At 48.2% G+C, this 24,500-nt stretch overlaps 1 protein-coding gene across 2 annotated transcripts; it reads left to right on the plus strand.

The window, feature by feature from the left end:
- Positions 1-343: 343 nt before the first annotated feature.
- CNOT7 (CCR4-NOT transcription complex subunit 7) lies at positions 344-22,419 on the plus strand. 2 transcript variants are annotated; one of them, XM_043971538.1, is made up of 7 exons: positions 344-480; positions 4,858-5,076; positions 6,359-6,552; positions 12,328-12,489; positions 15,006-15,150; positions 17,045-17,155; positions 20,821-22,419. In XM_043971538.1, exons 2-7 carry the CDS (start codon positions 4,960-4,962, stop codon positions 20,947-20,949), a joined length of 858 nt encoding a protein of 285 aa, XP_043827473.1. In that variant the 5' UTR covers positions 344-480; positions 4,858-4,959; the 3' UTR covers positions 20,950-22,419. The 2 variants fall into 2 exon arrangements, with proteins under 2 accessions (XP_043827473.1, XP_043827474.1); XM_043971539.1 differs by lacking the exon at positions 344-480 and adding an exon at positions 634-788.
- The last annotated feature ends 2,081 nt before the right edge of the window (positions 22,420-24,500 follow it).

A 24,500-nucleotide genomic window follows, 5' to 3' on the forward strand; every position in this document is an offset into this window, starting at 1 on the left:
CCGCGGGGCTCGCTCGATCCCTCTCTCGCTCGCGGCCCGTCGGCCCCCGGTCAGTCAGGGAGGGGGGGGTCCGCCGCTGCCGCTCCGTCACCTTCCGCGCCTGCGCCGCCTCCGCCGCGCTTCCCGCGCCTGCGCCGCTTCGGCCGCGCCTCCCGCGCCTGCGCTCCGCCACCGCGACCGAAGGATCGCCTCCTGCGCCTGCGCCCGCCCCGAGCGTGCGAAGCCGAAGGGGAGGGGAGAAGCCGCGGTGCGTGGCGCACGTACGTGCGTGCGTGCGTGTTCCGCGCTTCGGGCTCCGCGGCACGGAGTGACGTCATCGTGCAGCGCCTCGCCGGACTTGTGAGGAGAGGTGGCGCCGCGCGGCTCCCGCGCCCCCTTCTCCCTGGCCGGCGAGAGGCGTCTATGGGGCCGCCGCTGAGGCTTGACTCTATGGCGAGGACGAGGCGGAGGAGCACGACGACCGCATCGGCACCGGCGGAGGTCCTCGCGCCCGGGGCCGCGGCGCGCGAGCACGCGGGGCGGGGCGGGGTGGGGGAGGGGCGCGGCGGAGTGGGGGGAGGGCGCGGGCACGCGGGGCGGGGGAGGGGCGCGGGGGGCGCGCGCCGGGCCCGGGAGCGAGCAGGGAGGGGAGGGGGCGCGCGCCGATGACGTCAGGGCTTTGTACTGCGGGCCCGGGCCCGGCGCGGAGGGCGGCTAGGCCGGGAGGTGAGCCCCTCGTCTTTGAAGGCATGCAAGCGGAGGCTGGATGGCCACTGGCCGGGTTCGCGGTCCAGGGCACCCGCGCTCAGGTACGGCCTGGATGAGAGGTTCGGGAGGCCGGCCGGCAGCTACCGCCGCCTCCTCCGGGAAGCCCTTCTCGGGGCCCACGTGGGCAGGGCGGGACTGGCTGGCACCGCCTCCCCTCCCCCAACCGCGCGGGGGCGGGGGGGGCCGGGGGCGGGCCGGGGCTCCCCCTCCGCCCGGCCCCGCCTCGGTTTCCTCGCCCGCAGAAGGGGCTACGGGTTGAGCCGCTCCCCCCCGCAGGGGTGGGGGGGGGTGGGGCGAGCACGTGCCGGGGGAGCGCGCGGCGGGGGCGGGGGCGGCGGCGCCTCCCGGCCTCGTCCTTGGCCTCGTCCTTGTGCCGCGCTCAGAGGCTGGGGAGGGCGCGGGGGGGGGGGGTTATTTATGACTGTTGGCTCCGGGGGCGCCGCCGCCTCCCCCGCCCAACCCCCCCCCTGCGTGGGTGGGGGCGGGGTGGGTGTGCCCGAGCGCTCCCCTCCCCCTTCTCTCCCTCCGCCTTCCTTCCCGAACCTTCTCCGAGCGAGCTCGGCCCGGCCCTTCCCGAAAGGGGCGGCGCCTCCCGCTGGGGCGGGGCCGGGACACGTCGGCGCTTTGGGGCCCGGCCGGGGGCGGAGGGGGGGCCGGGCTGTAGGGACCGGTGACCCGCGGGGCCGCCGAGAGAGCAGGCGGGGCGGCCTTCCCCTCGTCACTGCCCGCCCCGCCGTGGCCCCTCCCCCCACGCTAACTCCGGGGAGGCCCCGACCTTGGCTATGGGGTCTGGGGGCGTCTGGGAGGGAGGCGGGAGCCCGGGGGCCCCCTTTCCCCCGGGAGGAGAGCGCCGAGCTGGCCATCGGGCACCTTCAGTGCGGGCTCCAGGGGCGCGGGGGGCAACCTCTGTGTGCGCCCAGACAGAGGGGAGACGTGCCAGGGAGCAGCCGCTGTCAGAACCCCTTAAAACGCCCCGAGTCGTAGGGTCCGCGGGGACTGGAGCGATTTCGCCCCTTTCCGAGCTGACTTAGGGCACCGGCCTGCCTCGGAGCAGAACCTCTTCGCTTCTTTACTGGAGCATAAAACCGGATGTGGGCGGAAAATGGCATGGCCCGGGGGCAGCTAGGTGGTGCGGTGGATAAAGCCTCCTGCAGTCATGTGGACTTGAGTTCAAGTGCTGCCCCAAACACTTGATACTAGCTGTGTGACCCTGGGCAAGTCACTTAACCCTCCTTGCCCCCGCAAAAAAGAAAAAAACACCACCACCAAAATCAAAACTAAAATGGAATGGCCCAGACTCAGCGTATAGGGTATGCTAGCACCGATCCAATATAGAGCCTCATCTCTCTAGAATCCCTTCAGTGATAGAGGGATCACTATTTCATTGCCTGAGTGGGGATCTGTCCAACTTATTAAGGGCCTTCCTCTAGATCAGGACTAATTAAACTTTTTCCACTCTTTTGGTCCTGAATACAAAATAGGTATACATACCTTTTACTGTTGTCAAATTCGTCAGGACCCCATATGGGGGTCACCACCCACAGTTTAACAAACGTTTGCTGGCTAGTAATGGGGCATGTGAGCTCTCCCTCTGGGGACCACCGCTCTCACATCATGCCCCTCAGCACACTTCTTCCTGCATTGCAGTTTGGGTGATCTGTTCTAAAGAGAGTTTAGTAGTGTTATTGTAAGGGTTAAAAAGGTGGGCCTTTGTTTCTGGGATAGGCCAGGAGTCATTCCCAGTACACACCACACTACTTCCCAAATGCCCTCTGGTCCTTTGGTTTGTTTGGTATGAGCTGAGCTGACTTAAGAGACCTAGTTTTGCACAAGCTTTGTGATCTCTGGGCTGGATAACCCCAAGTTTCTCTCTAGCCGTGAGATTCTGTGAGTTTGATCATATTTAACTGGAGAAGAGTAACTTCTAGAATCAGCTGTATTATTGCTCAGTCCTGTCCCCATTTTCAAGTCCCCATTTGGTGATTTTCTTGGCAAAGATACTGGAGTGGTTTCTCCAGCTCATTTTATAGACATGGAAACTGAGGCAGATAGAGGTTAAGCGACTTGCCCAGGGTCACACAGCTAGTGTCTTGAGGCCAGATTTTAATTTAGGAAGATGAGTCTTGACTTCAGACCCGTTGTTCTATGCACCCCACCTAGCTGCCCCAAGAATTAGTTGGATTCTATTACTTTTAATTATTCCGTTTGTATCTGTTAGGTTGAAGAGATTTGCTGCATATTTCCTTAAGAAATGAAGCAATGTCACTTTCATAATGGGGCAGCAGTTATTAACAATGGCTAGCATTTATGGCCAGGCACTGGGCTAATAAGCTTTATAAATACTATTTCATTCCCCACAACCTTAGAAGGAAGATGCTGTTAAGTCCATTTTAGATGAGGAAACTGAGGCAAACAGGTTAAGTGATTTACCCAAGATCACTCAGCTAGGATATATCTGAGGCTGTCTTTGAATTCAGGTCTTTGTAATTGCAGGCCCAGTGCTCTCCCCTATACTACCTTGATGCCCTTTTACCTTTCATTGGAAGTCTTTAGGGTTTGTGGGTTGATGGTTTGGATGCCCTGGTATCTTTCTCCTATTATCTGTGGCCTTATTTTAAACCAGTCCACTGCAAGTTAGCATGTAGTCCAGGTTTTATCATTTTTCTCAACTGATTGCGACTCTCAGAATGTTCACACCAGAAGGGGGCTTCAAAATCCTCAAGTTAAAACACCTTGTTTTTACAGGCTTGAGAATGAAATGTCAAAAAAACGACTTGGTTAGATTTTTGTTTTTAATGGAGAAAGACGGAAGTACACCCATTATCTTTCCTTCCAAATCCCTCCATTTCACTATCACGGCCAGGGACACTAGAACTGCCCCAGTCAGTCCCCCACGATCATAACCTTGGTGTTCTCCGTGTCTCATTCATGTCAAGCCCACAGATGTAATCTTGCCAAGTCCTGTCATTTCTACTTCCATAACATCTCTATTACTGCCATTACCCTTTACAATTACAACATTTTCTGGCTTTTAAGGTCATTAAAACCTAGCCCCTTCCTACCTCTTCATTGGCCTGCCTACTATTTCCCACACACATCCTGCCATGTCCTAGCTCAGCCTCCAAGCTGGCTGTCTTCCACGCTTAGAAGACTTCCTGACTTCCTTTAAGACTGCTCTGATCCCAGGGTGGCTAGGTGGCGCAGTGGGTAGAGCACCGGCCCTGGATTCAGGAGGACCTGAGTTCAAATCCGGCCTCAGACACTTGACACTTACTGGCTGGGTGACCCTGGGCAAGTCACTTAACCTCCATTGCCCCGCAGCAAAAAAAAAAAAAAGACTGCTCTGATCCCACCTTATAGAGGAAGCCCTTTCCTGTTTGCCCCCTCATCCACTGCCCATACCCACCCTCCTCTGTTGGCCCCTGCCTTGCAGCTGAGATTACTTTCCATTTACACTGTATGGGTGGGGTTTTTTGTTTTCTTCTCTCCCCCCCCCCCATTAGAATATGAGCTCCTTGAGTGCAGGGACTATGTTTCTTTGTGTCCCCAAAGCTTAGTACTGCTCCTCTTATTGTAGGCACTTAATCAATACTTTGGAACTGACTGGTATAATGGAAAGAACCCTGGGCAGTCAGATAAGAAACCTTGGTTGAGGTCTAAATAGAATTCAGGGGGTTCTATGGACTTGGGTGGGGAGGAATGACTACTTTCACTGGTTTAAAAACAATCCCGCTGTGCCAGAAGGGGTCTGTGAAACCCCAAATCAAGAACCTCTGCATTTGAGTTGTCTTCCAGATGAAACATTCTGCGATTCTAATTCACTTGTACTCTTTCTGGCCCATTCTTATGTTACATTTGAAATAGTTAAATGCCTTGCCCAAGGTCACATAACTGGTTAGTGTAATTTTTATCAGAATATGAACATTCCGTACAGTTGGGGGATGTCTACTTTGCAAGTTGGGGAAAATCTAGGTTACTTCTGATTAGAAGGCAGACTTTACAAGTAGACTTATTCAGTAGGTTTACTGGGTGAGACGGCTTTTCGGCCAGGGTTTATTAATGCTTATGGAAATAGTATTATAAATTTGCTTTCTCTTTTGAATGTTCTAGGTACAAAAATAAAGGATAAGAAAACTTATTTTATAAAACGACTCTTCAATCAAGTGTAATATTTTGATGCTTGTTGGCATCTAAACCCTTCGTGTTCCCACTATGCCAGCAGCGACTGTAGATCATAGCCAAAGAATTTGTGAAGTTTGGGCTTGCAACCTGGATGACGAGATGAAGAAAATTCGTCAAGTTATACGGAAGTATAATTATGTTGCCATGGTATGCTTGTAATTCAGTTTTTTACCTTGTATGTTTTTTGTAAAATTGCTAGTTATCGACATATGGCTTTTCTTTGATGTGCATGATGTGAGTAGAGGAAAAGAGGAAAATATTTAAGTGGTAGAATTTTTTTATTGGAACATAAGTCAGGGCTGCATTGAATCTAATTGGCTTTTCTTCCCATAGAAAAAGGATTTTTTTTTTAAACCTTAATCCATGACAACTTGAAATTTCCTTTTCCCATCTTTACTTACATGGTTCTTTGATCTCACTGCTATTTCCATCGATCAGAGACCCTAAACCATGCTTTCTGATGTTGTTTGATGCTCATCTTTCTTTGTATCTTCCATAGAGGAATCGGTCTGCTAGAGGCCTTTTCTCTGTGCTCATTTAATCCTTAGCATGAAGAAAAATGCTAATTTGACCTTGTATTCTGCCTGTCAGTGAAGTGCTTTGATTTTTAAATGGATGTGTAGTGCCTCTCCATTTCCTTCTCTAGACACTGAGAACTGAACTGTAGAACATTGATTTATTTTCTGAGGGTGGAGGAGAGGAGGAAGAATTTGTGGTGAGAGAACATTAAATTAAATTTATTATTTTTTTCCACTTAAATGGAAATTTCCAAGTAACCAGAAATCAGTTATTTGCCATCCTGCAAAACTCTTAACCCACTGTTTTGAGGGTAAAACAATTTTTGCTCCCTCACCAGTCAGTAGTGGGGACATGAGAGAAGAGATACTTCCCACAGAGTTGAGTGGGTGGGATAGGAATGTTTTTTACAGTTTTTCTTTTCCCCAGGAAGTAAAAAAATGCTGTTTTGCCAAAGAAAATTTAAGATAAGCCAGCAGTGCTAACCTAGGCATTGTCTCAAAAAGAGATTAGAAATGTAAAATGAACTGTCCATTTGAACTTTAGTCCTAATTCTTGAAACAACTAGGTTCTTGGTGCTATGATATATGATCATCATAGTTTCATATAAGCCCTCTGGAGGCTTGAACTGTGATTTTTTTTTTTTTTCTCTCAAGTATAAACCTATATGATTGTCTTTGATAATGGTATATCTTATGTGCCTTCTACATAGGCGTTTTTGGTTAAATAGGAAAATCCCAAGAAATTGAACCTCAAAAGTTGGCAGGCGCAAGGGAATATAAATTGTAAAGTAGTACCTAAAAAGCAGAATTCTTTGTTTTTTTGTTTTTTACTTAAGAAAAATTAATTTAGGAATGATTGGATTATACTTGAGTGACTTTGGCAAATCATGAATTTCTAAACCATTTTACAGGACACCGAGTTTCCAGGTGTGGTTGCAAGACCCATTGGAGAATTCAGAAGTAATGCTGACTATCAGTACCAGCTATTGAGATGTAATGTAGACTTGCTAAAGATAATTCAGCTTGGATTGACATTTATGAATGAGCAAGGAGAATACCCTCCAGGAACCTCAACATGGCAGTTCAACTTCAAGTTTAACTTAACGTAAGTTTAAAAACCCTAAACTTTGGTTTTTAGTTATTGGAAGTGGGGAGGGGGTGTCCTAAAGAGTCTATAATTGAACAGGCTAATGATCCTAAAATTCTGTAAGAAGTGTAATTTCAAAGCTGAAGCTTCATTTTTCATTACAGTTTAGAAGTACTAAGCACTTTTAAGATGACAAGAAGGCGATTTGATGCAACCTGACTGTAATAGTGGCAGTTGAATGACTCCTCAAAAGGTTATAAGGTCTACCAACCTCACTTTTATGTCACCCCTTGGCCTATCACTTGGTTTGTTCTCTTATTTAGTTTTGTTGTTTTGATATTTTCTTTCTCATTGGTAAACTTTAAAACTTTCTCATTGGTTAACTAAAAATCTCCATTTCCTTGTATTAGGGTTATCCACTTAGTTAAGGGGAAACTTCCCAAGAGTTTTATGCAGATTATGAACACATTTAATAAATAATAAAGACAAATAGCTATCTGCAGTATTTTTTGTTATGAGAAACTTCCATGCCATTTACTTCAGACTCTCAGTAAAACAGTGAATGATTCTTCTTTACTTCCAGAAATACAATTTCACCATTCAGTGTACTGCAGATACAGAATCTTCATATTTCTTAAGAGAGTCTTGTGGGGTACAGGGAGAACCTAGATTAATCCTTTTCCTTTTCCCTCTTCAGTTATCACTGGGAAGTCTTTCCAGAATACACTGTATTTGTCTTTATAGATTTCTAATGAATCAAAGATAAAGTGTATCCCATCTCTGACTCCAAAGGGAAAGATGCTTCATAATAGCAAGACATTTTTACCTGATGTTTCAAACCTACCAGGAAGAATTTCTTTTCTTAACATTCTATTTGGCTCTTGAAGATACAGTAACAGTTTATTCTTTGTGAGAGCTATTTGAAATAGTTCTCTAAAAAGTGCATTATTAATTTCTGAAATTACTATGACTTCTCAATAATGTCTCTTCTCTTATCCTTTTCCTAAATAGAGAATTCCCTTGTAACAGAGGACAGGTAAGGAAAACACATCAAAACAGCCCCATCTGAAAATGTGTTTCATAATCTTTACCTCTTTCTCCACCTCTCTCCCAAGAGGTAGAAAACATGCTATCTTGTTATTGTTTGAATTTATCAGAGGGGGGTCTTTGAGTATTGTTTTCCTTTACAGTATTGTGATCCTATAAAATATATACTGGTTCTGCTTACTTGGGTCTTCATTAGTTCATCAAGGTCTTCTTAGATTTCTCTGACTTATTCAAAGTCATTATTCTTAATGACAAAACAATAGTCCGTTACATTTATAAGCCACAGTTTGTTCAGCCTCTTGTTAGCTGGTACTCACTTTCCTTCCAATGCTTTTCTAAGACAAAAAGTGTTGTTCTGGTTCTCCCTGTGCCTCACCTTCCTAAACCTTCACTGAAATCTCCAGTCCCTCTCCCCCTCCCTTTTTGGTTAGACCAAGGTCCCTGCTCCCTCGCTTTAGCCCTTTTTCCCCTAACTGATGGATGCCCTTGTAGACCCTCGCCCTGGATTCCTCCCACTATCCATCTTTACTCTTTTGTTGGCCTGCTCCTGAACTCTGGGGGAAGATGTGGTGTCACTGCACTCCCTGAGATAACTACAGATTTGTGTTAGCCACTTAGATCTACAACATGTCAATCATGACTCTTCTCTGAGTCTTCTGAACTTCCCCAAATCTCTTCTCAAACCACAGACAACTCCCCATTTGCTCTCAATGGAGCTTGAACTCAGTGTGCTAAAACTTGAGACCACCCTTTTTGAGTTCCCATCACACCTCAGTCCCACATTTTGCATCATCTTAACCTAAGAGTAAAAGTGAGCACTTAGACTGTAAATACACCCAGGAGGGAGGTGCTCTTGTTAGTCCCACTCTGTAGGAGAGAGGTTAAGTGGCTTGCTTGCCCAGGGTCACACACCCAGTGAGGGTGGGGCCAGATTTGAACTCAGGTCTCCCTCTGTCCATAGTGATGCCCCACCCACAACCCCCTTGCTGCCTCTGGTATCATTCCTCATCCTTTCTTTGCCATTTTTGTTTGCCTTCTGTCTCCTCTGCTCACCCCCTTAGGCCGTCCCCTCAAGGGAAGCTCGTCCCTTCCGTTATCCATCTCTCTAAGCTCTTGTTCCTCAGCTGCCTTCAAACCTGCTCAGATCTCCCTCTCGACACCCTGCCCCTTGGGGAGCCATCCTCCCTCTCAGTCAGACACAGGGACCAAGCCCGCTCCACTTGCTGCTTCTACTTTCTTTCTCCCGCTCATTCCTCAGCCCTCTCCGATCTGGCTTCCTGTGCCCTGTGGTTTGGTCCGGACTAAAAACTCACTGTCATGTTGCACATCCACACTCCATGAATAGTGTTCTCCATTCTCCGGGATCCTCCCCTTTCTTTGTTCTATACTTTCTTCCTTGATCTCATCTGCTCTCAGATATCTGCTTATTATCTAGCACTCCTCTCTCTGAGCCTTAGTCCCACATCTCCCCCTAGGTGCCCCCTAGGCAGGTCAAGTCCGGCTTGTCCAAGGTGGAGTTCATGGTCGTTTCCCTTCAGCCCTTACTTCCTCCAGAATCCCTGTTTGGTCTGGTGATGCTGTTTCGGACACCAGTCGGGTTGGGCACTTCAGAGTTACCCATCACTCCTCACTCCGGTGTCAGCCAAGTGTCATTACATGTGTCACCTCTGTTTGTCTCCAGGTTCTTCAACTCCACAATAGCACCACACTGGCACGCAGACTCCCGGAAGGCAGGGCTTTTCTTGTTCTCGTAATTGTACTCCTCGGTTCTCGCACGGTGCCTGCCACATAAGTAGTGCTTCCTGAATAAATGCTTGTTGGCTGGAGGCTTGTGTGGCACATGCATGTCCGTGGAGGAACGCGTGTGTACATATGTTTATGTACATCTGTGTCTGTTTTGGACATGTTGGGTTTGAGCTGTCTATGGGACATCCTGTTCAGAATGTCTGGTAGATTGGTGGAAAGGTGAGACTGGATAGAGGTGGTCAGCAGAAAGGTTAGGGCTGGGTAAGGAGATTAGAGAATCGTCAGCGTAGAGGTGGTTATCGAATCCTTGTCTTCAAATCATGACTGTGAATGGGTATGATCTGAAGGAGGATCCAGCAAAGGAGACGAGTGGTCAGAGAGCTGGGAACTATTAACATGTCCAGGGCTGCAGAGAGGTTGAAGAGAATGAGAACTGAGAAAAGGCTATTGGATTTAGCAACCAAGCGATTATCGATAACTTTGGAGAGAGCGGTTTGGGAAGGATGATGAGGCCAAAAGCCAGGCTGTGAGGGATAGGAGACGGCCTTTTTGAGGAGTTGAGCTACAGAGGGCAGAAAAGACAGGACAAAAGTTACCATGGATGGAAGGGTCATGTGAGGGTTTTTTCGTGATGGGGAAGGTGTTAGGCATTTTTAGAGATAGTAGGAGACCAACCATTCAAGATTGCAGATAAATGAGAGGGGGCAGTCTGTTGGAGGAGAGAGAGTGGAATGGGATCACCTGAGCAGGTGGAGGGTTTACCCCTTTTCCCCTAATGAACCTCACTTTGGTGACCTTCGGGTTGCTGATAAAGGTCCCGATATCCTCGTGGGAAGGTTATTGATAACTGGAATTCCTATCAAAGAAGCCCTTTCTTCCAGTCCAGATAGATAGTTCTGCCATTTGAATCTTTTGAGAATTACCTGGAAACATTAGTTGTCTTTTTCTGGTGGCATGCCACCAGAACATCAGAGAAGACCTGAGTTCATTTGCACCTCAAGACACTTCCTAGCTGTGTGACCCCGGGCAAGTCGATTCATGTGTCTCTGCCTCAGTTTCCTCAACTGTAGAACAGGGATATTGAGAGCAACCACTCACAGGGTTGCTATGAGGATCCAATGAGATCATATTTGCCAAGTGTGTAGCACAGAGCTCCGCACACAGTGGTGTTGTATGAGTGCTCCTTTCCCTTTCCCTATGCCTTTTGTCCTTAGAGGCTCAGAGAGTTGGTATGAGCTGCCTGTAGTGACACAGCCAGGCTCACGTGTGGGTCTCGTGGCTCTTGAATCTACACCACTCCCTCTAGGAGCAGCACAGACACTTCAGACATTTGAGCCTCTCTTCACTATCTAGGAAGAGTGAGTTTCTGGTTAGAGAGGGACTGGAGGTCAGGGCAGTGGCATAGGTCTCTGGGGACTGCTATGTGGGTGTGGTGACCAAGGTGGGAGGATCTTGTGGGGCCAGGTGGAGGGGCGGCTGCAGTAAGGGGGCTCTGATGATGGTAGAGGCAGGCCGGCAGGCTGGGAGTTGTTGCTCACTGGGAGCCTGGAGCCAAAGGGAGCACACGTTTAGCCCCTGTTTTTTATCCGTGATGTGTGATGACTCTGGGGTTTGGTGGGTGTGCAGTGCAGGGCTGGGCCAGGGAAACCAAGGCTGCCGACTCGGAGGCTGCATACATGGTGGGGTGGCTCCTGGGGGGTGATAGGCCTGGTGAGGACAACAGCTGCTATTTGTAGCAAGTCGCCCTAGATGTGTCTCCTTTGATCGCCACAACGTTCCAGGCAGGGAGGTGCTGCTATTAGCCCCTTTTACATTGAGGAAACTGAGGTCGGGAGAGCACTTTCCTTGAAAATAAGCACTGGTTTTCCTGTTCTGTCCCCAGTGTTCAGCCCAGGCTGTGGTATACACTAAGTGCTTTATCAGTACTTGTCACCTGACAAGCCATTTCAGTGGCATGCTAGCAACTAAAGGAGTCAGGAAGGGCCTCCTGTAGGAGGTCACACTTGGAGGTGAGGCCCCAGGGCAAATGAACAAAGGCCAGAGGCGGTGCCAGGCCTGGCCAGCACAAAGAATGTGGGAGGGGCCTGGTGGAAGTCATTCCAGAGGGAAGATTGGAGTGACATTCTATAAGGGGCATCTTCTGGACATCCTTGAGTATGGGAGTGGCTTGGGTAGGTGATGTGGGCACCTGTGTGGGGAATGGATGGGAGAAGGAGAATGGGATAGAAGGGCAATCAGGAGGCCATTACAGCAGGCCGAGAGAAAGGTAAGGAGGACTTGTGGAATAAATGGAGAAAGACTTGGGGATGCAGGAGGTGTGTGGAGGGAGAACCCATAGGTTCTCAGAACTCACTGAGCTATTCATCCCTCCGTCGATTAGCAGCTGCTGCATCGTGTCTAGTGCTTCGCTGGTGTAATAATGAGTGTTTGTGCCAGTGGACATTTTAGCCACCTTCTTGAGAGAGGACAAGCCGCCACCTCTTTCTCCTTGAAGCATCTCTGTCCTCTTGAGGTCCCTCCTCAGATGTGTTTGGAAGCTCAAATTGGGCATCCTCTCCTTATCTTGATGAGGAGGGTCCCTCACTTTGGTTTCCCTTAGGAACACTTCCTTCTTCTTTTTTTCTGCCATTGGGAGAGGGTTGACGAGAAGGAGAGAGGAGAAAGAAAATGTCATTGAGGCATCTTTTAAAAATACAGAGAAGTGGACAGAAGGAAAGCCAGAAAAAAACACAGACTAAGAGGACAGCTTCGAAAGCTGCAGTTTGACATATCCTTGAAAATCAAGTCTTGCATAAGTAAGAGATAAATGACTTGACATGACAACTTTCAAATGATGCTGTAACCTAGAAAAATGGCTTTTTTAATGTGTATTTTAGAATGGTTGACATTAAGCTGACAACCCATTTTGTCCTTTACTACATGGTACTTATTGATGCATGTTGTGGTATCAGGCATCACTTGAAGTGTCCTTTCTCAGTCCTGTTCTTCTCTTCCCTCCAGGGAGGACATGTATGCCCAGGACTCCATAGAGCTCCTAACAACCTCGGGAATCCAGTTTAAAAAGCATGAGGAAGAAGGGATTGAGACACAGTATTTTGCAGAACTTCTTATGACGTCGGGCGTGGTGCTGTGTGAGGGGGTCAAGTGGCTTTCGTTTCACAGGTAAAGTTAACGTGGGATATTTCAGTTCTCCCTGCCCCCCTTTTCTCCTCCCTCTCCTGTTTCTCTGTCTCATTCTCTTTCCCCTCCCCCCATCCCCTCTCTGCTCATTCAAAGAGATATCTTTAAGTCCATTTAACAAACATGTTCTTCATCGAGGAACCATCTTGGGAAGCACCTCATGAGATTGTTGTGGAGGATTTCTAGGGAGAAAGACGGTTTCCTTTAGTAAAAATTAAGTTTTTCCAGTGGGGGAAGGACTGCCAACCCAGGACTTGTGTGGAGTCCTCGCTGTGGGCCAATCCTTGTACTAAGTGCTAGGAATACAAAGACAAAACCAAAACTCCTACTGTAGAAAACACAGTATTTGCTTGATGTTTTGAAGAAGAGATGATAAATGTCCAGTCTTTGCAGTGTGTCTAGGAACGGAGATGGGAGTGTGACAAATGCAAAAACAGGACCGTATTATCTTCTGTGACCTTCAACCAGGAGATCTTGGTCTGTTTGCAGAGGACATTACCCTCTTTATCCTGGATTTCTTTTCAACTGCTGGCCCCTAAGAGTAAAGATCTTAGGGACACATCAGAATTTCCTCCTTACAAGAATGATGGTTAGGTTGAGTAACACTGCACGTCAGCCACATTGGGTGTTAAAGGCTTCTGTGGGAACCCAACCACTATGTATAACATTGTTCTCATCTCTCTTTGGATTTTTTTTTTTAGTTGCTTTGTTAGTAGATCATCGCCACGGTCTGGCTTGGTCAGTTTTTGTTTATCAGTGCCCACCTGCCTGCTGCAGGCTTTCTGAAAGGCAGGGATCCTGGGTTCCAGGTCACCCTTCTAACGCCATTTAGTATGACTCTAGATAAGTCACTGAGATAACTGTAGAAGAGGAACGGGAAAGGACTCCAGAGATAATAAGCTTATTCGTTTGTTTTATCTTCAAAGCCAAGGATAGCACATTCGGGTGATAGTTACAGACAAGATGGATAGGAGAGGGAGGCGTGTCGGCCTGCCAGACAGAAACCAAGTGCTTAGAGCCTGCTGTGCGTGGCATATGAGCAGAGGGGAAAGTGTTCATGGCTTCAGCCAGGATGATGGAGTGCGAAAGGCTCATCTGTGAAATAAAGAGGTCAGCTTGTGAAAGGAAGGGAACGGTCCCTCAGTGCCCAGTGAAGGCTTTTGGCCTTCATTCTGTGCATCGTGGGAAGCCAGTAAAGTTACAGAAAGTGTAATCTGGCAGAATGTCAGCAGGCTTTATCGATGATGGCCGACTCTGAGGCCTTGCGTTTGCCAGCGTGGAAACCTGTTGACGCCATTGAAAGGAATAGGGACAGCTTAGTGGGGAAAGATGACAGGTCTGGTGTGTTAGTGGTAATGGAAGGTGGTGAACAAGGTGAGCCTAAGGAGATGAGAGGTGTGGGTATCAGGCAGGTGCCCATGAAAGCAGGTGAGGTCCCGGAGAGAAAAGAGCAGAGGCTGGGGCTCTAGGAAGCCAAGCTTCAGGAAATGAGTGTCCATCTTTACAAACTCGAATCCAGTCGTGAGGGCATGAAGAGAACTTGACTGGGGCAACTCGGGACAGAGGCTTGGGCTTTGTGATATGGACTGCTGTGGAGGGAAAGACCTAGTGAGGAATTGGTCAGTCAGGGCATCCCCACACTTTACGTGTGAGGCCAGGAAGGTGAGTTGGACGTGTTTGTTCTGTGATCCCCAGGCTCTTCTAGTATTTTCCGCCCATTTTCTCACCCCACACAGCCCTTTGGTTCAGTTTGTCTGTTTCGAGCACATCAGATCAACGTTTCCTAGGAAACCTGTGTAGGGGATGGTTGGCGTTGTCCCAGTTTTGTGAAGATGGGAGGATTTCATGGTCTTGGTCCCTCAAGACATGGCTCCTCCCCTGCTAAAGCAGTTCTCAATTTGGGGTTTGCTGTGGCTGAATAGGGAATTCACTGGGAACGTAGTGGCCCTTTCTGTGGGAACAGGGATTCTTGTCTCATTGCTCAGGATGGATCAGAAATGCAGCAAAGGGACTTGAGTTAAAAGTAGTATTTGCTAAGGAACATGGTGGGAAGCCTTGTCTGCACAAGTCCGGCATGCCAAGCCTCATCAGAGTTGGGAACCTTCCTACGAGAAGATTCTGGAGTTTTCACCTATAACCATACAAAACATTTCTTTTCTGAGCTGTTAGCCAGCATGGCATGTGTCCCAAAGCCCTGCCAGGGAACTGCAGGCGCTGGCCAACCCCTCCACACTGGCCTTTCCTGTCGCCCAAGTCACACACTACAGACCTGAGAACCTGCCTAGCTGAGGTCAGAGGCACTCGCTCACCCCCGGATTGGTCAGCAGGACTTGACTCTTTGCCCGAGCTATTCTCAGAAATGCTGCACGGTTGGAGGGCGGAAGGAGGGTCCCAGGGACCACATCACACAGCCTAGAGGTGGAAGGTGGACTTAGGAGGTTAACTATTGGTTCTGTGTGGTTCATCTCGCCCTTTTCTTGTATTTGGCCCTTTTGTAGTGGTTATGACTTTGGCTATTTAATCAAAATCCTGACCAACTCTAACTTGCCTGAAGAAGAGCTGGACTTCTTTGAGATTCTCCGATTGTTCTTTCCGGTCATCTACGATGTCAAGTACCTCATGAAGAGCTGCAAAAACCTTAAGGTAAGATTTGCTTGTTGGCACACTCTCCAGAAGCTAAATGCGCTGGCACCAGATGGGGGTCACAGCACGGCTCTTTGAAGGAAGCCCGAGCCCAGAGTGGCTGCTTGTGATCGCCTCGTCTCTCAGGTGCGCGGTTTGTCATTCCTTCTTAGGTGTGCTGTTGACATTGCGGGCACCCAGCCTGTGAGCATGGAGGACGGGGGGCTGAGCTTGCCTGGAGGGTGGCGGGTCTAGGAGGTTTCCAGGTCACCTGCTCCCTGGCCTACACCAGAGCCTCGAGCCTGAGAGTAGAAACTTTCTCATTGGGAGAGCAGCGTTCTAGGTTTTTCAGTCATGCTGACCAGAAATGGTCACTCAGCCATGTGCAGCAGGGCCCAAGGGGCAGCTGTATTTTATGGCTAGCCTGGTAAAAGGAAGCCACCACTTGGTTAAATGTTCTAAAGGAGCTCCCTTGCTCCTGTGATGCCCCAAGAACCAGATAAGCATCCAGCTGGCAGTTTGAGCAGGAAGAGATTACTGATGGGGTGGGGGGATGACAGGGAAGGTTCTCTGAGCGTGCAGGCTGTACTGAGCCACGGAGGGAGAGTACGGGCAATAGCAGGGAAGCCATTTTGGCTGCATGGAGGGAAGGACTAGGAAGTTAGACTGGCAAGGCCACCTGGAGCCTGCCCGGGCAGAGTTTAGACCGAGCTAATGAGCTTGGGTCTTCTTCAAACAGTAGGGAGGTGCTGACAGGTTTGGGATGGGCAGTAACATGGTCTGGAGGAGTTGTCCTTAGGAAGAAGAGATGGGATGGAGGTCTTGGTGACTGATTGGATTTGGGTGGGGAGGGAAGGCCCAGGATAAAGAAGAGCCTCGAGCCTTTGTTGAGCTAAAGGAGAGGCCTAGCCTGAAAGGGGGTGGGGGTGGGGGTGGGGGTGGGGGTGGGGCTGGCATTTGATGAGAGCCATTAGAGGATGGGCATGTCGGTTTGGGGGTTATCTGTGTCAGGTTAAGAACGCAAGAGAAAAGCTGCAGTAGCCACTGTGGGGTTTCCCGATGGTGTGCCCTGTGGTCTGTGTGGCTGCTTTCAGCCTCGCCTGGACTGGACTGGACCGGGCAAAGGCATGGCTGGCCCTAGATGCTTCTTTCTGGTTTCTGGCCCAGAGGACTTGTCTTGGATGTCGGGAGGGTGTCCCAGGGAATTTTTGGAATATAGATTGCAGCCCACATCACTAACACTTAGTCATCTATTCTCCATCAAAACCTGCTGCCTTGGATCCTTGGATCACTCACATCACTCACATGTCCTCAGAGCATTTTATGGCATCCCAGAGTAGCCTTGAATGCACATCAGTTTTGTCCAGCGTGGGCTGTGTCTGAGCTCAGGAGAGAAATAAATTCAGTGCGCTTTCTCTAAAGACCCTCCCTGGTGCTTCCTTGTGGATTCCAGGGTAACGTGAGCTCCAGTGGGTCTTGTCTTAGACCATCTCTGATTCAGCCTCCCTTTAGAGGTGCAGAGTCTGCTAAGAGTCAGATGTGACCCTGGGAAGATAGTCTGGGACCAGCCCCTCATCTTGCAGACAGCTCACTTGTTCCACGGCTGGTGATGGGAGGGTCAGTGTTGAATGTGAGTGATGCCCCTCTCTTCTGCTGTGGAGAAGGTCATTGCCATTTGGACCACATTGTGGTTGGCTCTCAGTGACTCATTTCTCTTCTCTCTCTGAAGATTGTTACAATGGAATTTTATTTTCCTATCTGAATCTCCCCCTCTCTCCCCATAGTGGGAAAGCTCACCCCCACGTGTAGCTGACTTTTCTCCCTTTGTCACCTTCCCCTCCCCTCCATTGAGTGTGTCTGTGTCACGGGACCTGGGCTTCCCTCTGTAACCGAGGCTGTTCTTCTTGTATTATAGGGCGGCCTTCAGGAAGTGGCCGAGCAGCTGGAGCTGGAGCGGATAGGGCCACAGCACCAGGCAGGATCCGATTCTTTACTGACGGGAATGGCCTTTTTCAAAATGAGAGAAGTATGAAGAATTCACTGCTTTTTACTCCACTGTGTTTGTGGGGGGCATTTGCAGTTCTTTTTTCTCTATGGCAGACGCTTCCTGTGGGCAAAAAGGATTTAGGAGGCAGGGACTTTGTTTTGGTTAATCCAGAGTTCTCTCTCTGGGGGTGGGTGTTTGTTTCTTCAGATGACTGAACAAAGTGGTTGTGAGACAGAGTAGAGTAACTTGGTCCGCTCCCTTCCTTTGGTAAATGAGGAAGACAAAGCCCAGAGAAGTTTGGCTTCTCTCCTCTACCACAGTGCCTCTGCCTCCAATGGCGCTCTCTCTAGCTCAGCTGAGCACAAACTCAGACTGAGAAGTGAAGGGATCTGTCCTCAAGATGTCACCTTGTTAGTGGCTGAGCTGGGATTAGAAGCCCGCCGGCCATTCTTGGGCTGGTGTGGCACAGGCCCCTGAGCTGGGCTTGTGGTTCCCAGTAGATGGGTTCTCATTCTGAATGAACAGTTACAGAACGTTGGAGCGGGAGGAGGCCTTGCCTAGTATCCAGTCTGGGCCTTCCCATCCCTCCTAGAGGAAGCCGCCCCCAGGAGGCCCCGTGAGGAGCTCCTGTCTGAAGGGGGGGCAGGGGTTGGAGGGCTGACGGCTAAGGCCCCTCATCTGGCCAGCAAAGGGAGGGCTGTGTTTGCCTTAACTACTTCATGAGGCTTTGTGCCCCCCTAGATGGGAAAGCCCTGAACACTTAGTGTTCATGAGAGAGCGCTTGGCTGCAAGTCTTAACCTCTGGCTCACCCTGGCTGTGTGACCCTCTCCGAAGCCCCAGGCAGTGCCCAAGATAAGCAGTTGCAGAGCAGCGGCCAGTTTGGGGGCTTGGCGCTGCCAAGAGTTGAGGATTTCCAACCTTCTAGGAGCTCACATTCTAATGGAGGACAGAGAATGTCTATAAATAGGTACATATCCAAGACTGTGCCCATGTCAGTGGAAAGTAACTTAAAGGAGGAAGCCTTGGCAGCAGGCAGAACCTGAAAAGGCATCTTCGAGCTGAGCTTTGAAGGATGCCAGGGACTCTGGAGGCTGGGGTGAGGAGAGAAAGCATTCTCTGTATTGAGAAAAGCCTTTGCAAAGCCATGGCTATGGGAGATGGTGTGCCACGGGGGAGGACTGGCGAATAGGCCATTGTGGCTGGGCTGAAGAGTGGGTGGAGGGTGGTGATGTGGAAGAAAATTGGAAAAGCAAGAGGGGCTCCACTTAGGAAGAGTGTGCACTTCTAAACAGAATTTCTCTTTGATCCTTGAGGTGAGGAGCAGATTATTGGATAGTGGGTGTCATCATCGTACTTAAGCTTTAGGACTGAGAAAAGGCCATTGAATATGAACAGAGATCATTGGTAACTTTGGAGAGAGCAGTTTAGTGTTTGGAGAGTGTTTCAGAGATTGTGGGAGGACAGAATTGAAGGAATAGAGGCTGAAGGTTTTTCCAAGGAATTTAGCTGGGAAGGGGAAGAGAGCTTTAGGACAGTAGCCAGCAGGAGTTGTTTAAGATCATTTTGGTAATCAGCAGTCAAAGGATAAAGGTTAGTATACATACTGAATGTTTGGATTCCGGTTGGAGTTTGGAGAGAGAAAAGGAGACATCTGCTGGAGAAGACCCGAGGGAATGGGATGCAGGGTGGCCCTGTGTGGAGCGGGTGGCCTTCGGGAGCAGAAGGCTGCCTCTTTGGAGGCTGGAGAAGGAGGGCAGGTCATCAGGAATGGGAGAGGAACTTTTTACATACACATGATGGGAAGACCTTGGTGGTAAGAATCATGGAGAATGCTAGGTTGGGTGAGGAGAGAATTACTAATTAGGCAGGAATAGGAGGATTTCCTTGCTCCATAGGGAGAACCCAGTTGAGGTTAACTGCCACAGTCAGCATGCTTTCTTGATTGCTTCTGGCTACACTGAGCAGTGTGTGAGGAGAAGCAGAGCAAGCAGACAGGAGGAGGTAAATGGGTGTGGATCCAAATGTACGAGTCATAGCTCCCAGCTAGCAAAAGCAGAGCTCAAACATTCTGACTTTGAGCCACATCCTAGCCGTGGCAAATTTAAAAGTGGAGGCCTTTCTCAGGGCCAAAAATAAAGAAATCACTGTGTGGCTTTTTTTTTAACACTGGGAAGGTAAGTAAGAAGAGTCTCTGGCAAGAGATGAACTATGTGATCAGTGTAAATGTGACTATAATTCCAAGCCTAAATAGACACAAGTTGCAGCTAGGTGGCGCAGTGGATAGAGCACCGGCCCTGGAGTCAGGAGGACCTGAGTTCAAATCCGGCCTCAGACACTTAACACTTGCTAGCTGTGTGACCCTGGGCAAGTCACTTAACCCCAACTGTCTCACTTTAAAAAAAAAAAAAAAGACTTGGAAAGAGTGTCGTCTTCCCTGCACCACAGAGTGTCCACATCAGGGAAATGACGAAACAAGGGATCCCACACATCCTCCCGCAGCTGGCAGTGATTTTCTTCCAGGAAGCTGCCTGCCCTAATGCATTCTGATTTGACTTGAACTATTTACTTTTTCAGGAATGCGTCCATACTGGGGGGTTTTATCTCTACTTTGGAATTGAGTAAGGAATGTTCCATGATGACGACAGTTCCTTTTGTCATTTGTGTAGGGTTTGCAGTGGAATAAACACAAGTCAGAGAAGGGTTCAGGTTCTGCCTCTTGAATGGACAAGTCTCAACCCCTTAAGTTCAGTTTCTTCATTTGGAAAGCTGGGGTATGAATACCTGTACAGGACAGCACTTAAAACCCATTATAAGACGTTAGGGGATTGTCAGCTGATATGTAGAGAAGCAGTGTAAATATTACTTTCCTTGTGTTACAGAAGAGGAAACTGAGGCCCAACGCTGGGGACAAGACTTCCAATGGCATTGGGTCTCCTGCTCTCTCCATTTTCCCACACTGCTTCTGACTTAAAATGCCCCACTCGTTTGCATAACCACTGTGCTCTTCAGTGTTGCTTTGCCTTTTGTTTTCATAATTTTTTAAAAGGTGATTCTCTGGCAATAATTTGGCTGCTTTAGCTCATTGAAGAATGGGAAGCATCATAAAAACGTGATGGATTTTCTTGCCAAGAAGCAGTGGTGATTATGAACAAGTGACGGAATTGGGCAGAATGTAGACTGGACCCCTTTAACATCTAAGATCTCTGAAGAGGCATGGGGAAAGGGAATATTTATTTGTGGACTTGTACTGTATTCTAGATCCATTCCAAGATTTCTACAGTCCCAGGTGGGGGGAAATACAGTCCTCGTGCAGGGTAGAACTCAGCCTTGTAAATTGCTTTGCAGAGTTCCCTCCGAACTTGAATTAGATCGCCCAGCCATCTCCACGGTTATTTCCTAGTGTTGTTTGCAGCATTAGCTAACCCTCTGTCAGAAATCTGTGCACCTTGCACCACCTCAGCCCTTCTGCAGCCCAGACTTGCTGTTTCCGGGGTTCTCATGCTCGCTCTCCGAGGGCTGTGTTGTCTGTTTGCATGGGCCTCACGTGTTTTTTACTCGCAGACTTGGGCTGGGTTGCGCTCCACAGATGGCAGCATCCCGCGCAGCTGGCCAGGACTGCGAGAAGTGAGTAAGCCTGCCACAGTAGGGGCTGTTGGGAGGAGGTTTGGGTTAAGCTGTCCTTTTCTTCACAATTCCCCTTCAGATGTTCTTTGAAGATCACATCGATGATGCCAAGTATTGTGGGCACTTGTACGGCCTTGGTTCGGGCTCCTCCTATGTGCAGAATGGTACGGGGAATGCGTATGAAGAGGAGGCCAGCAAGCAGTCATGACATGAAATGGATGGACAGCAGGCCTTGGTGTTTGGAGCTACACATGTGCTTGTATATAGGTTTTATCTCCAGTTAAATCCCTTGGACAGTAGACAATAAGGCTTTTTTTTTTTTTTACCCTGCCTTCTCAAACCGTTTTCTCTTTTGTCTTTCAGTACTAATTATGACCATTCCTTCCACAGATCCTGATAAGTAGAAGAGTCTTCAGGTTAAATTTGGCTGTATAATTAATCCATCTGTTAGCAAGCATGTGTGGCCAAGGGGAACATCCGTATCATATTCAATCTTTTGGTAAACATATCTAGTTGGTCTTAGTTTGTACCCTACACCTCTTCCCCCCAATCCCAGATTAACAAGCACTGACTGTAACTTATTGCCCTGTTTCATGTCTGTCCCTTCCAGTATGCAAGAGTTTTAGCTATTTGAGATTGTGGACCATCAATTTTGCACTTTAGAGAGTGACTCAGATCCACCGTTTTAGTAGAAGTTTGGGTTTTCCTTGCTGTTAGCCTGAAAGTTGATCATTTGCCAGTTTCACACAGCACTCTCTTGTTTTGGACCCATGGAACAGAGTCTATTTACCGTGCTGCAAATCGTTGACTTGGCAAAGCTCTCCCGAAAGGGAAAGGGGCTCCTGAGGAGTTGAGCCCCCGCTCGCTGTCCCTGGGGCCTTGGAACCTGCTCACCAGGCCCACTGGGTTTTGGATCGGTCTCGGAATGGGCTTTGGGACTGAAGAAGTGCTACTCGGCAGCGTTCTGCCCCTGGCAGAGCTGCCGGCACCCTGTGGCGCAGCCGCGCCTTTGCCTTGGTCCGCTTCCTCGCTCGCTTTTACCCGCCCTCGGCTGCCCCTCCCCCGTGATAGTCATATTTACCGAGCCCTTGTTTTGGCGACTCCACAAGTCAGTAAGTCCAAAGAGAGCAAGTCACCTTAGGTATGTCTTATACCAAATTAAATTAGAAGAGACGAGATTATGCTTTTGTAGTTGCTACAAAGACAAAAATGATTAAGAGATTTGTTGTAAAACAACAAAACGACAAGACAAGTTAGAGTGAATAAAGTCACCTGAGGAGTGTAATGCTTGTTTATTTTGTGTGTATATCTTTGCAATATATTTTCTATATATTGACAGAATAACTGTGAAATACTTTCTTAGCCATGTAGACAGGAGCATGTGAGCAGGCCAGAGCATGTGAAGGAAGACTTTGGTAATGGGTAACTTAAAACGCTACTCAGAAATGATGATGGACGGCAAGTCATGGTGTGTGTGTGTTACCTGCACTTAACTCAAGTCGTATTAGCTGTTTGCCAGATTGGCTTGTTCCCTTGTACTTTAACATTCTTTTCTTGTTGAGTTACGATGCTGTAACTGGGTGGTCCTTCTTCAGAAAAGTTCCTTGCAAAACAGAAGGTATTATTTGTTTTTAAAGCTTTTGTAAATAAAGGCTTCAAAAATGTTTTCTTACATCTATCACGTCTTGACTGGTGGTCTTCTTGATAAGTGCCTTCTTGTGGGGGTCGGTTTTCCCTTGGTATTCAGAGAGCTGTTCCAAACCTCAGCAGCACACTACCACTTCCCCTGTGAAAAAGTGACCCAAAGAGAGAAAATAGTTGGCCCAAAGCCACAAAGTGAGCTAGCGGCAGAGGCATGGTCTCGTCTTCTGATACCTGGGGTCCACAGCTCTTTGGACTGTACCGTGCTCTCTGCATTTCGTCACCAGAGGGTTCTAAACACATCTGTTTTTAAGCAAGGTAGAGATCAATTCTCCTATTGGATACAGATTTAATTGCCAACCATCATGGCCCATTTTGACGAGTAAATTTACATTTGTCTTATTTCTGAGAAATAAGATGATTTCAGATGTCTAATGTGACATGAGCATCATGATTTTCACAACTGAAATGAGGAAAGGTGAGCCCTCTTAGAAATGTAACTGAGGCCCAGATAAAAATTGGCTCGACTGGCCTAGCTTCCTGTTTAGTGAGTGTCTGAGCTGCTCTTCAGACCTAGGGCTTTTAACCCCAAAGTCAGTACTCATTTCACTCTAGCTTGAACTGTTCTGCTCTTTGTTGGGAGACACAGATGGAGCCAGAGACACCAAAAGAGCACGTCCATCCCATCCCATTGTTCTGAAAAACCCTCAAGGTTAAACTGGCAGCTATTCCTTCAGGAGAGCCATGAGGGCTTCCCATATTGGAAGGGTCAACTGACCTTTGTATAGCCACGTAGTGGTCCCTGAAACATTTTTATAATGCGCCCCTCCAGGAAAAGCTGGAATTCTGAAGACCTGGCTATTTTGAGTGACCATCTCAGAACAATTGGGAAGCAGAGTTGAGGTAGAAGGATTGATGAAATAAATTAGTTCAGTTTAGACTTGATGGAGTTGAGGCTGGTAGATTGCCTTGGAGAGTGTTTTTTGTCTTACTGCCTCATGATTATTTCTTTAAATTCATTACAGATAAGGTGGCATATGGGACTAGATCATTCTCAGGAAAATTCCCTCTGTCATGCCTAGGCTCTCTGTTAAAGAGACAGGCGTGATCAAAGGGCTTGTCAGCAGTGTGGAACAGCAGTTAAGGAAAATTTCAGGAAAATGTCACAACCCTTCCCTTCAGCAAACATTTGGTTTCCTTGCCAGGGCTAATATCAATTTATAGCCTACATTCCCTTTCCAAAGCTTACACTGGATGTGGAAGGCCATGGGAAGTATTACATCATGAAACAATAAGATGTAATGGGGTAAGGGACACTCAAACCACATTATCTCAAGAGATTTCAAGATTAAACAGGAATGGCCCCCAAATGGAGTAGATGGGCCAGTATTTCTTGTAACTTTTTCATCAGTGACAGTTGAACCATCATGCTTCAGATCCCAAGTGGCTAAATGATGGAGTAGAAATGGTGCTAGATATGACAGGATGGGCAGCTAAAGGGTGTCTATGCTATAGCAGACAGAATTTTAGGGGTCAATTGACAAGACAAGAAGAAGGAAAGTTACCAAACCAATGCAAAGACCTGGTTGGTATCCTTAAGGAAAGGTGATAATCAGCTATTGAACTATATTCCTTTATCCTCTAAATCTCTGAGAATTCTATCCCCACATTTCAATCATTTCTGACTTAATGGCTCCATTTGGGGTTTTCTTGGCAGAGATAGGGGAGTAGTTGGCCATTTCTTTCTCCATTTTACAAATTAGGAAACTGAGGCAAATGGGAATTAAGTGACTTGCTAGTATGTCTGAGGGCCACATTTGAACTCAGGGATTCCTGACTCCAGGCCAGTCTCTATCCACTGTGCTGCTTGGTTGCCCCTACATTCCCACATAGGAAAGGTATATTCTTGATAAAACTGAGGTGGGAACTTTGAGACTTTCTCAAATGGTATTCCACAGCAGATCACATAGTTACACAATTGACTGAAAGATAGAGGATACAAGTTCATGCAATTTATTTAAGATGGATTTAGTAGTGCAAAATGCTGGCTTGATGGCTCTCCTCTCACAAGGAACGTGCACAAGATTCCTCCATGCTTGCGGTAGGAATTGAGCAGTC

This window comes from Dromiciops gliroides, chromosome 6 (genome assembly GCF_019393635.1).
Source record: "Dromiciops gliroides isolate mDroGli1 chromosome 6, mDroGli1.pri, whole genome shotgun sequence".
In the NCBI taxonomy this organism is placed as follows: domain Eukaryota; kingdom Metazoa; phylum Chordata; class Mammalia; order Microbiotheria; family Microbiotheriidae; genus Dromiciops; species Dromiciops gliroides.

What these genes read in the sequence shown, in the direction of transcription:
- CNOT7 (XM_043971538.1), top strand. Translation starts at nt 4,960, where the DNA reads ATGCCAGCAGCGACTGTAGATCATAGCCAAAGAATTTGTGAAGTTTGG. An exon ending in AACTTCAAGTTTAACTTAAC is followed by an intron (nt 6,553 to 12,327) that starts GTAAGTTTAAAA and finishes TCTTCCCTCCAG; the next exon opens with GGAGGACATGTATGCCCAGG. An exon ending in AGAGCTGCAAAAACCTTAAG is followed by an intron (nt 15,151 to 17,044) that starts GTAAGATTTGCT and finishes CTTGTATTATAG; the next exon opens with GGCGGCCTTCAGGAAGTGGC.